Below are 12,360 nucleotides of genomic sequence, written 5' to 3'. Positions count from 1 at the left end.
CCCGCAGGTGGCCAACCTGCTGCGGCTCTTCCGCATACCCCAGGTGAGCTACGCTTCCACCAGCGCCAAGCTCAGCGACAAGTCGCGCTATGACTACTTCGCGCGCACCGTACCCCCCGACTTCTACCAGGCCAAGGCGATGGCCGAGATCCTGCGCTTCTTCAACTGGACCTATGTGTCTACCGTGGCGTCGGAGGGCGACTATGGCGAGACCGGCATGGAGGCCTTCGAGCAGGAGGCGCGGCGCCGACGCATTTGCGTTGCGGCGGCCGAGAAGGTGGGGCGCTCGGCGCTGCGCCGCTCCTACGACGGCGTGGTGCGAGAGCTGCAGCGCAAACCGGGCGCGCGCGTCGTGGTGCTGTTCACGCGCGGCGACGACTCGCGCGAGCTGCTGGCGGCCGCGCGCCGCGCCAACGCCTCGCTCACGTGGGTGGCGAGTGACGGCTGGGGCGCGCAGGACAGCGTGGTGCGCGGCAGCGAGCGCGCGGCCAGGGGCGCGCTCACGCTGGAGCTGGCCGCGCGCCGCCTGCCGCAGTTCGACCGCTACTTTCGGGCGCTCACGCCCGCCACAAACTTGCGCAACCCCTGGTTCCGCGACTTCTGGGAGCAGAAATTCCAGTGCAGCCTGCGCGGGGGCCCGCGGCGCGCCTGCTCCGAGCACTTGGCCTTGGACGGCAGCAACTACGAGCAGGAGTCCAAGATCATGTTCGTGGTGAACGCCGTGTACGCCATGGCTCACGCCCTGCATCGCATGCAGCGCGCACTGTGCCCCAACACCACCAAGCTGTGCGACGCCATGAAGGTCCTGGACGGCCGCAAGCTGTACCGCGACTACCTGCTCAAGATCAACTTCACAGGTGAGGGCTGGCAAGGGGTCAGGGGCGAGCAGCCCTCTACCCCAGGTGGGAAGCGGGTGACAGACCACAGAATGAGAGGCTGATCCCCAGAACACAGGGCCTGAGGGGGGTGCCATCCGTGTGGACCCCAGCTGGAGCACAGCTTTACAGGTGAGGAGGGGGAAGCCTGACCCTTAGGGAGAAAGGGGTGAAATCCCCGCAGTACCCCTATTCCTGTACCTCAGGCAGGAAGTCCTTTCTGTTGACTCTGAGGTGCATGGGGGTGAAACCCAGCCGGGACTACCTGATGGAGATCAGCTGTGCAGGTGAGTGGGAGGCGCATCTCGATGCACAAGGGTGCAACCCAGAGGGACCCAGGGCCACCCCACCTGGCAGAAAGCCACAGAAAGTTTCAGACAACCAAACAGATGTGCCGTGTGGCATTCTTGCCCATTCTTGAGTATGTCTTGGGCGCCACACTCTGTGGAAATGAAAGACCCACGCCAGCAGATACCCCGCGGGGGTGGCTGCCTGGTGGTGGCCAGGCTGAGGGGCACTCCTGTTTGTCGTGAGCTGTGAGTTGGTCACACACAGTGTGGGCACTTACTCTTGAGTGGAATTGACACCTTGTTAAGGAACATGAACTTCAGAGCCTGCCTCATGGGTGATTGCAGCAAAAGAAGTGCTCAGCTTTCATAGTGAGTGAGAAAAGATGTCACTGTTCCCAGAGACACATTAGGGACTCTACAGGGAAGATGTGTGAACCAGGTTGGCTTCCAGGCATTGCAAAGTATTGCATAACTATACAGGAACATTTCCTGTGGGTTGGAAGAGTTGTGGGTTTTCTCAATTTGTGCCTTAAAATGAAGCAGCTGTTTCCCCAGCTTTAGGAAGTACACACTGAAGGTCAGCAGTGGCCTTACAGAGGCATGCAGAGGGGTTTTGCTGACTCTGTTTCTACATATGCTCTAAATATTTCTAAATGTAGTACTTCATGTTAGTACATTATTAAATAAAATCATCAGGCTTGTATTCTCTGTTCAGGAGCACCCAAAATGAGCCCACTCGTGCACTTGTTCTGGGGCCCATTGCATAATCCCAACTATAACGTGGTAAGTAGTAACATCATTGGCACAGGAGATTTTGATGCCAAAACCAGGACAGTGGCGGGATGCTGTCCTTTGCCTGCATTCATGGTAGTCTGCAGTCCGTTTCCATTCACTCAGCTCCATCGGTGCACATGGGGTTTGCACCTTGCCCTTAGAAACTAATAAGTCATGTAGCCTGAAGATTACAGGACTGGTAGTGAGTGTCAAGTCTGTTTTAGAATCCTCACCCCTCTCCCAATATCTTAAAAATGAGCACAAACAACACCTGTCCCCCAAGTGGCAGGACAAAAGTAGTGGAAACTATGTCAGTGGTCTGCCTCCCTCCTCTGGTGAATGCAGCCTCTTTCCAGGGAGGTGATGAAAGTGAGACAGAGCCAAATATGGGGGCTCTGTATTCAGAAGTGTCATGATTCGTGCAGAAATCACAAAATTACAAAAGTAGCACTAAATCAGCATTCTTCTCAAAATCCTAGGTCAGTTTCAAGAATAGACCTAGGAGCAAGTTAGAGTATTTTTAACAAGTGGACTCAGTTACCTGTAAGGAGCATCTGTAATGCACGGACATCCTCCAGGCAGATGCAGTACTACAGTGTGTGGGGCCTTCAGCCTCACCTCCTCTACCTAGACTGTCTGCATATATTTTGTTATTCTGGTTTTCTCCTTGCTCCCTAGTATTCTAATACAACTGTATCCACTCATCCACACAAAATAAGTGATTTCAGACTTCAGGGAGCCCTTGCGACTGGCTTCATATAACCCAGACATTTTCCTTCATCTGACTGCTTGGCATTCAGAAGCAAAGAGAAGTGAAGTGAGGCCATTATTTGGGTAACTAAAGCAGAAGTGTCTTCATTTTGTCTGTCTTGTTCAGTTACTGGCTTTGGTTCTAGAATTGGGTTTGGCTGTGCAGACCTGACCATAAAATGCTATTTTAGCCTCTCCATTTATCAGACATCCCTGTCATTCCCCAACTCTGAAGAGGGAAGGAGAGAGAAAAACAGATTTAAATTCCAGAAAATAGAAAGAATTCGGACCTGCCACAAGATAAATATGCTTAGCGATGACACTCTAACAAGAAAATTCATTAGAGAAAATATATTACTACAGGAGGATATCAAGATGCTAAGTTAGCTAAACAGTTCACTTATAAAAATAAATACAAAGAATTGCCTGTAGAATCCAGCATTTCATAGCAGGTATATATATACATATATATCAGAATGTATATTACGTGTTATAATATGGATTTAGAACACCAATTCCAGCATCCAATAATTTGTACATGACCAAATGCATGCATTCAAGTAAGTATTAAGTAGGTAATAGTTCACATATATGACATGTTACTGTGTTAAAACAGAAAATTCTCAAATGGTTTTTTTCTTTGTTAGATATTCTGAAGCAAGTGTGTTTTACCCTTCTTCTGAAATTGTGTCTGTTTTGGTAACTTCATTATTAACATGCTGGTCTAGGCATCCTATCGGACACCCAGCAAACATGGCAGACTGTTCCAGAGGTTCAGGAGTCCTTGAGGAGTCCTCTGGAAGAGGACTCCTCATGCCGCACACATTTCCCCATGAGGAGGGACAGCGACAGCCCCCTTCCCTGCAGGGTGAGAGCCCAGGCCTCCTGACCATACAGTGGAATCACTCCTGGTGCTGTGGTGCGTCCCATTAGGTGGTCGCTGCACAGCTCCCCATCAGTCTTGTTTGGAGTTAGCCCAGCATGAGCCTTTCACGGGACGGTTTGCAGAGCTCTGCCTTGTTAAATTCCCCTACCCCAGGGGCTCTGCTGCATAGGTGCTGACTGCTGCCCACTGTCTCTACCCATCTCCTGCCCCACATCCTCGTTCAGGGCTCTTTCCCCCAGACAGTGCCAGCCCCCAGCGTGCCCCGCCTTTGCTCTACCTACATTAGGTGGGAACAAACCAGTTCCTCTCCCAGCCGGCACCTCACCTTCTTCCCATCGGCAGGATTTGGACTTCTGGAACTTGATAGCTGCCTGTCCTCATTTTCCCTTATCGTTGTGGTGTTCCATCAGTCCTGCCCAGCAGAGTGTCTGGCTGGCCCTGCCTCGGCAGAGACCCGGAGTCTAGCCACTTCTCATCCTGCCTGCTTCCACTCAGTCCCAGCCACCCTGTTGGCTGATAGGCTCCTGCCTGCTTCCAGACAGCCACTGTCTATTCTCACCGAGCACCCAGGATGCCCCTCCGATGGCAGTGCCCACCCTGCTCCACCCCACTGAGGACACCCACGTCACTCATGGTCACGGCCCAGTCTTCCTGCCAGCAGGACCCTTGTCTGCCCACGCCGTCCTTGGGCCTTGCTGTCCACACCCCTCCAGTCCTCCTGCTCTGGCTCCAGTCTCAGAGCTCTGCTGCTGCCCATCTCTGTTTTGGAGGCTCCCTCCGCCCACACTCCTCTTACCTGCCGTTACTTACACACTCCCTTCCTAGCAGACCTGCACTGCCACCGCTTTAGAGCGGCCGTGCCCACCTGCCAGCTCCCACCGCAGGAGCCCCCTCCCCTCCACGTGCAGACGTGTGCCCTGACTCACATATTGCTCCTGTCGGTGTTAGCAGACTGTGAGCTATATACAAGGCACAGGACTTAGGTTTTCTCTTGGCTCTCAAATCCCATCATGGTGTCTTGCATACGACAGACATCATTCCTGAAGGCATGAGGAAAAGAATCAATAGATTAATAATGATCACTGTGAGAACTTAATATGTATGTTTTATTCATTAGCAAATGAATTTCTGAACAAAATGTGCAGTATATGAGTTCCTAAGTGACTTCCTTTTATGTAAACACTGCCTTGGTTGAGTTGTATCATTTCCCGTGAGATAAACGTGAAACCAAGCACACTGCAGCTCGCAGAGGTCCCTCACAGCCGTGCCGTGGAAGGCTCCAGTCCACAAATGATTTTCTTCAGGTGCCCATTTGGGTAGGGTGGGGGCCAGGCCGAAAGCCATGTTACCAAATCTAGTGCTGCTTTAGGAGGCACAGTGCCCCGGGAGAGGTGCGGTCCTTTACTCTGCTCCCCAGGCAGGCAGGAGCACAGCACTCACCAAGGGCCGAAAGGCAGCCCACAGGCTCAGCCCTGTGTCTTTGTGTTCCCGTTTTAGTGCTCTTGGGCCACTTTTCACTGAAAGTGGTTCATCAAACACCCAAGCTTTTCAAGATGACCCTGGAATTCCAAACATTAGGAGTCTTTTTAATGTGGGAAGAGTCATGGCCAGAATCCTAAAGTAGATATTTCAGTGAGAACGACACTGGGTAATGTGTGACTTTTCAAAATTACTTTGAGAAACACCATGTTCCCCTCATGTAAAAGGAAAGTGAGCTCCCCAAGATGGTAAGAACAGATTACAGCCCCTGGCCATCTGAAGGAACGCCACGTCCCTGTCGCTGTGTCCCTCACTTTTCATTCTGAGATGACCCGGATCAGAGGCCAGAATGAAGTCCTGGAGTCACAGAAGGCCTTCTGCAAAGGCCAGCTCAGCCCCCTCCTCATTCAGCAGAGGTAGAAACCCTGGTGTCGGCACTGTCCTCTCCACACACTGAAGCACACAGAGCTGAACTCCTGATGAGTACCTGGTGATGTGAGCACAGCAGCACAGGGGGAGGAGGAAGGCACCCTGGCCACTGAACAGACTGCCCGGAGCACCCCAGACACACCTAGAGTTGCCATCTCGGGTCCTTCGTCATCACACCCCATGTGAATCTCGGGATGGGCTGCGGTGTCTGAGAATGAGGAAATCACAAGCATGATACCCAAAGAAATGTAGCCAAGTATGGAGCAAACTGTCAGATTCCCAGCTTAGTCTTTCCTTAGGCCAGGCCTGCAGACCCAGCAGAAAAACCCTCAGCGCCCCCTGTTGCTTCTCAGAGGGGACCCCAGCATCTCATCTCCAGAACAGCCCCGGAGGACAGAAGTGGGCTCATGGGGCATCTCCAGGGCTGGCTGTTCTGTTTTGGTCTTGGTCTCTGTTTAGGATTGGAAAGGGATTGTGTGTCGTGTTCATGAACATAGCTCAGCCTTGGAGACCAACTTGATGGCAAGCAGGACACACCTGGCAGCCTGGCACAGTGGGGCTGGGCATCAGAGGCCCGGAGAGGGCTTCTGGATTTTATCTGCTGGCTTGCTTGGCTGCTTGCTGGTATTTCCCTTCCCTCACTCACGTTTGCGCACAGAAAAGCTGGATGCCTGAGAGCAGAACCTAGAGCCTAGAGCTCGGAGGTTTTCCCAGTTTCCACCTGGCTAGGTGCAGAGGCAAGGAATGGGAGGTCCCGTTGGCCATGCACCTGTGTGTGCTTCATCTGGGACTGGGGCTGCTCCCAGTGCTGCACTTGCAGAGCACAAGCTGAGAAGGGCAGGTTTTCTGGGACACTGCTCTCCAAGGAATATGTTCCAGCTGGCCCTGGGCCCAGCCAGGCTGCCTCTGGAAAAGCATAGGCCCCCTCAAGGCCCAGCAAGGGAGCCAAAATGGTAATGACCACGTCTTTAGATGAATGGGCTTTGAAGTCTCTGAAAGAGCACACTGCTCTTGATCTTGCCTCCTCCACGGAATATTTGTGGTTCCCACAAAGCACAGAAACTTGCTCTAGCCTGGCTGATCAAAAGCATTTGCGACACGTAAAGATAAATATCCTGTACTTCTTTCTCTGCTCTTTCCTCTGGTCAGCTTCCTCGGGTCACAAGAATGGAGTTTAAGCCCTCAAAAAGCAGCACTGATGTGGTCCCCGAGTTGTTTACGCATTATGCATCTGCTTTGGTGGCTGAAAGCTTGAGAAACGATTCTGAGTTTAGGTCACTTGGGAGAATAGAAGCCTTGTAGAAACTATTTTCTACTTTGGCCTTTGCTTTCTGCTGCTGCTGCTTATTATTGCCACAGTTATTACAGTGGTTATTGTTGCTTTGTAATCCTTAGATTATCTTGATTTATTTAAAGAGCCATCTTGTCCCCAAGGAAGCATGAAAACATGGATCTTACTACCTTGCCAATAGGAAAATCATTCCCAGACATTGTAGACACTGTGTTACATTTACAGGACTGTCATTCACAGTGGTGTCTGGAGCCTGGAGACTATACTTTGAGTACTTTACATTTTATGTATTCTCAGAATAATCTTGTCATAGCCAGGCATGATGGTGTCCACCTGTAATCCTAGCACTCTGAGAGGCTGAAGCAGTCAGACCTCAGATTCAAGCCCAGCTCACACAACTTAGCAACTTACATCCTGTCTCAAAATTTAAAAATTTTTGAAAAGGGATAAGGGTGTTGCTCAGTGGGAAAGCCCTGAGTTCAACCCCCCATACTGCAAATAATAATAGTGATAATCCTGTAAAATACATTGATATTATTCCCCTGTATTTTATAGATTAAAGCAAGCCCCAAAGTAGTTAAATGATTGTAATGGTTTATGTCAGTGCCACCACGTCTCATGCAGTCATGGATGTGGCTGAATCTAGTGTTTGTGATTGGTTCATTGTCTAGTGCTTGGAGTGGTGGCAGAAGTGCTGTACCCACCGAGAGATGGAACCAACACGTAGTGTTCCCATGGGAAGAAGGCGTGTCTCTCACTTGCCATTGGCACATGCTGTTTACTGCAGCTCCGCCATGCCTCCCTGCCAGTTGGAGCCATCTGAGTATGGACTAAAACCTCCAACCTGTAAAAAGTAAATCTTCCCTTCCCTAATTTTGCACGTCAGGTATTTTGTCTCAACAACAAGAGAGGAAAGTAACTAAGACGGTGACTCTCTTAAATTTGCAAAGCTGTGTGTTCTCCAAAGCCAACCTCTCTGTTCCCTTACTATACAGTATTTTCTACTGCTACTTCCTGAGGAGAAAAAAAAATACCTAGAAAAAAAGGGGTGTGGTCCCAGTGCTGTGTGACTTGTGAACAGCTGCAGCGATGAGGAACTCTCCCTCGGTTATTCACAGGGTACTTTCAGCATCTCATTAATTGCATGGTACTATCCTCAGAATGGAATGACTCGTAGCAGAGTCCTTTGGTAACATACACCGTTACCAATAGTAAATTACAAGAGTTATCATAATGTTGTAAATGGTATTAAGACATTTTTCTTTACTTTTAAAGGTACTTATTTTTTTAAAGAGGAAAACAGAAAAAGGTAAAAGCAAACAAAAAAAAAAAGCCAAATGACAAGATTGACAAAGGATTTCAAAACAAGATGATAGGAATTTAACAATGGCTGTTATATGCAATATAACATATTGTTCTCTTCAAAATAGTTGCTCATGTTCAAACAATATGATTTCCCTTTGAGCAGTTCCTTTCCATTTCACTATATCTGTTGTAACTTTTGGATCTTATTTACTTTGTTTCTTTTCTTTCTTCTTTTTTTTGAAGAGAAAAAAACGAAATGAAATAAAATAGAATAGAGTTAATGAAAACAAAACAGTGAATGTGGTACAGGACTTCAAAACAAGGTAAGAGGAAATCTACAATGGTACCATGGTGTCTCTTAGTAGCTTCAGAATAACTGCACCTCCCTTCAGACACAGCAAAACCAAAGGAAACAGAACAGAATAAAACCAGTCAAAACAAAACAATGAAAGCAATACAGGACCTCAAAACAAAACAATAGGAAAACATCAGTGGCTACCATTATGCCTCTTGTTGTCTTCAAAGTAGGTGTCCATACCGTCAGACACAACACAGTCAAACAAAACAAAACAGAATAAAGTCAATCAAAACAAAACAATGAAGGCAGTACTGGACTTCAGACAAGATACTAGGAAATCAATAATGGCAACCATAATATATTTTGTTATCTTTGAAATAGCTGTCCATGCCATCAACTAGGATAAAATCAAACAAAGCAAAGCAGATTAAAAACAATTAAAACAATGCAGGGTTTCAAACACTAATAGATTTAATAATGGCCTTCCCTTCCTAGACATTCCTTCCCTTTCACTGTCACAATGTCTGTTGTGGATTTTGGATCCCACTAACTCTGTTAGTATTTTATACTAGGGGGACAACAGGATGTTCGTCCATGTGACTCTGACCATTTCAGCCAAAAGCATGATCTCCAGTTGTATCCACTTACCGACAAGAGCCCCAAGGTTATCTTTCTTTATAGCTGAGTAGCATTCCGCTGTATAAAAACGCCATGTCTTTCTCAGCCACTCTGCAGCTGATGGGCAAGCTCCCCTCACTTCTTTCTGGTTCGCTGTCACATAGGGCATTGTCCTATCTCCTTTGACTTTCAGTCTGTGAACCCCCTTTCAAGTTAAATGTGTTTCTTGTATAAAGTATATTTATGGATCATGTCTTCTGATCCATTCTGACTATGTTTCTTTTTATTGGTGAATTGAGGCCATCTGCATTAATGGTTATGGCCACCATGCTGTGGCTTATCTCTGCCATTCTATTTTCCTGCTATTGGCTGCCTACTTTTCTTACTCTAGGGAGACAATATGGTGTTTACACATGTGAATCGCATTTATTTCACTTACAAGTATGGTTTCTAGTTGCATCCATTTACATATAAAATCCTCTAATTTATCCTTCTTTGTGGATAAATAGTACTCCATTGTATAAAAATATCACATCTTTTCTATCTATTCCTCAGTTGATGGACATTTGCATTGTTTCCAAGATCTGTCTATTGCAAATTGTGCATCTGTAAACATGGGTGCACATATATCTGTGGTATGATGTCTTCAGTTCTGAGAAAATACCAAGAAGGGGAAATTCTGGTCAAATGGAACTTCTAATCCTAGTTTTTTGAAGGATCTCTGTACTGATTTCCACAGTAGTTGCACTAGTCCACACTCCTACCAACAGTAGAGAAGGGTTCCTTTTCCCCACAGCCCCACCAGCATTTGTTATCCACGGATTTCTTTATGATGGCCATTCTTTCTAGAGTGAGATGATATCTCAGATTTGTTTTAATTTGCATTTCTCAAATGACCAATGATGTTGAACATTTTTTCATATGTTTATTTGCCCTTTGTATTTCTCATCTGAGATGTTCGTCTCAGATGCCCATTTTTGGATTGGGTCTTTGAATTTGGGGAGCCCGATTTTTTTTCAGTTCTTTAGAACAGTGTACATAGAAGTCCTTTGTCTGAGTAACAGTTGGCAAAAATCTTTTCCTAATCCATGGATTTTCTTCTCACTGTGTTGGTGATTTCTTTGGGTATGCAAAAATTTATAGTAAGATGAGATGCTATTTAATGATTCTTTGAAGTACTTCCAGTGTAGTTTGATTTTTCATGAACTCTCTGCCTACCTCTATATCTTCAAGATTTCTACCTACTTTGTCTTCCAGTAGAATTAGTGTTTCTGTCCTAATATTTAGATATTTGATCCACTTTGACTTTAGTGCTATTATACAGATACACAGATACAGTTTTATACAGATTTAATGCAATCCCAATCAAAATACCATTAGCATACCTCACAGGTCTAGAAAAAACATTCTGAAAATTCATACGGAACCAGAAGAGGCCTAGAATAGCAAATGCAATCCTGGGCAACAAAAGCAAGGCAGAAGGCATCACAATCCTGAACTGAAATTGTACTACAAAGCTGCTGTAATAAAATCCGCATGTACTGGCAAATAAACAGACCTGAGGATCAGTGGAACAGAATATCACCTCATCTTTGACAAAAGGGCAAAACGTGTTCACTGAAGGAAGACAGCCTTTTAATAAGTGGTGCTGGAAAAACTGGCTCACCACATGCTGAAGACTTAAAATTTAAGACATTTTTCTTCCTTATCCCCCCATTCTCTCATTATAATTCAAATATCCATACTTAATTACAAATAAGTTGATAAGGGATGTAGTAAGTATGAAACTTTTCCAGGATTCTTGTCCAGGGCCATAATAGTTTTGTGACTTTGTTTGGTGTGTTTGCATATTTTTCTTGTTGAGTTCATTATCTTTAGTGAATATTGGTGGTTGCTTTATAGTACGTGTCACAGCTCAACTTTTCTAAAAAAAAATACAAATTTTTTCATGAATTAGAACTTTTTATTTTGAATTAGAACCTTTTAAAACTTTCTACCATGAAGTTTTAGTGATAGCCTGTCCAGTTACCAGTAATCACGTAATACTCTGCCAGCTTTTGGGAGTGCTTAGAAAAAAGGCACCTCCCTCCATAAAATGTTTACATTTTACAAGTCTAGTAAAGCCTCAAACTCTGATTGTGTCACTCTTAATAAAAGTGGAAAGTAAGAAGTTTATAATGCAGGAAAATGGTGGTGTTCGGGGAGAGCCTGCCCTCATGCTGGGCGGGGGACCAGCTGGATTGGTAAGGTGGGGGTGGAGGTGGAGGTCAGAGAGGCAGTGGGGCCAGAGCCTGAGAGCCTGGCCACAAGAACAATCTGAAGGACGTTAAAGAGGGCACATTCTAAAATATGGCTCCAAGTGGAGAAAAGCTGCTAAAGAAACCAGAGAGACCCATCCATGCTGATATCCTAACATACATCTTCTATAAATTTTTTGAGTTCTCTGTCATTTTAATTTCTGGAGTGAAAGCTATTGAATAAAAATCCCCAAAGTACTCGAGTCTCTCTGCTGGGCAGTATACCACTTAAACTCAAGTGAGTTTACTTCTCATTTTCATTTGTCATTTTTATCCTGAAGACTAGATTCAAGTATTTGCCATGGTTGTGATGTGTTTCCCCACCCAGACCGCCTGTCATACAGTTGCTTATTAAACCTAAAGAAAACATCACTGGGAACCTTTGAGTAGCCCTCAGTGGTGAGGAAGCAGGGTGTCCTGCCTTCCTGGCAGGTTTGCATCTGTCTCCCCACCACAGAACACCTCTGACTTCATGCCATCCTGTTCATAACAGGAGTATCGAGGTGGCCTCCTCCCTTCCCTAGAGTAATGTATCGCTGATGATAGGAGCTTGGCACAACATTGCAGACTTCATTGATCGATGTGTTATTTCTACAGCAATTACTGAATTATCTTTCTTATTTCAAATGCTGGAAAGGGGACAGAGAAAGAGGTTGCTGGGGAGGAGACAGCTGCTCATCTCCTGTTAAAGGCAAGCATGCATCTTACAACACGAGGCAAGATCACGAAGGACTGTGACAGAGGTGTTAGGGGCAGAAAGCTACCCCTTTGGGACTCCAGGCTTAAAAACACACCTTCCCATGTGGCATCCCATCTGATGTTTATGCCGTTCTTAAACTATGCTTGTTACACATAGTTGAAGGGAATCTTATTCCACCTGGGAGCAGGGAAGGGCCTCTGAAGCAGAGTGAGGGCAAGCAGTTTGCAACGGTGCTCCCTGTTGGGGTGTAACACGCAGGGCCTCTGAGGAACCCTCAGTTTGCACATGACTTCTCGCCCTGTGGTGGGGTTGTTCCTCTCCAGTTTTTGATGACCTTTGTTTTTTTCCACTTATAAAGAAAACCACAG

General features: G+C 46.5%; 1 protein-coding gene across 4 annotated transcripts in view; it reads left to right on the top strand.

The window, feature by feature from the left end:
• Grm3 (glutamate metabotropic receptor 3) overlaps positions 1-12,360 on the top strand; it is a 163,457-nt gene that overhangs the window by 112,068 nt on the left and 39,029 nt on the right. For all 4 annotated transcript variants that reach the window (XM_005003643.4, XM_005003644.4, XM_063237360.1 and 1 more), the window contains exon 3: positions 8-857. In XM_005003643.4, coding sequence (XP_005003700.1) covers positions 8-857 — 850 coding nt within the window. The remainder of the gene's footprint in view (positions 1-7; positions 858-12,360) is intronic.

Source organism: Cavia porcellus, unplaced genomic scaffold, assembly GCF_034190915.1.
Source record: "Cavia porcellus strain 051 isolate PalLab524CR breed Dunkin Hartley unplaced genomic scaffold, mCavPor4.1 scaffold_2, whole genome shotgun sequence".
Taxonomy (NCBI): Eukaryota; Metazoa; Chordata; class Mammalia; order Rodentia; family Caviidae; genus Cavia; species Cavia porcellus.
This window is presented reverse-complemented; position numbering and strand designations above follow the sequence as displayed.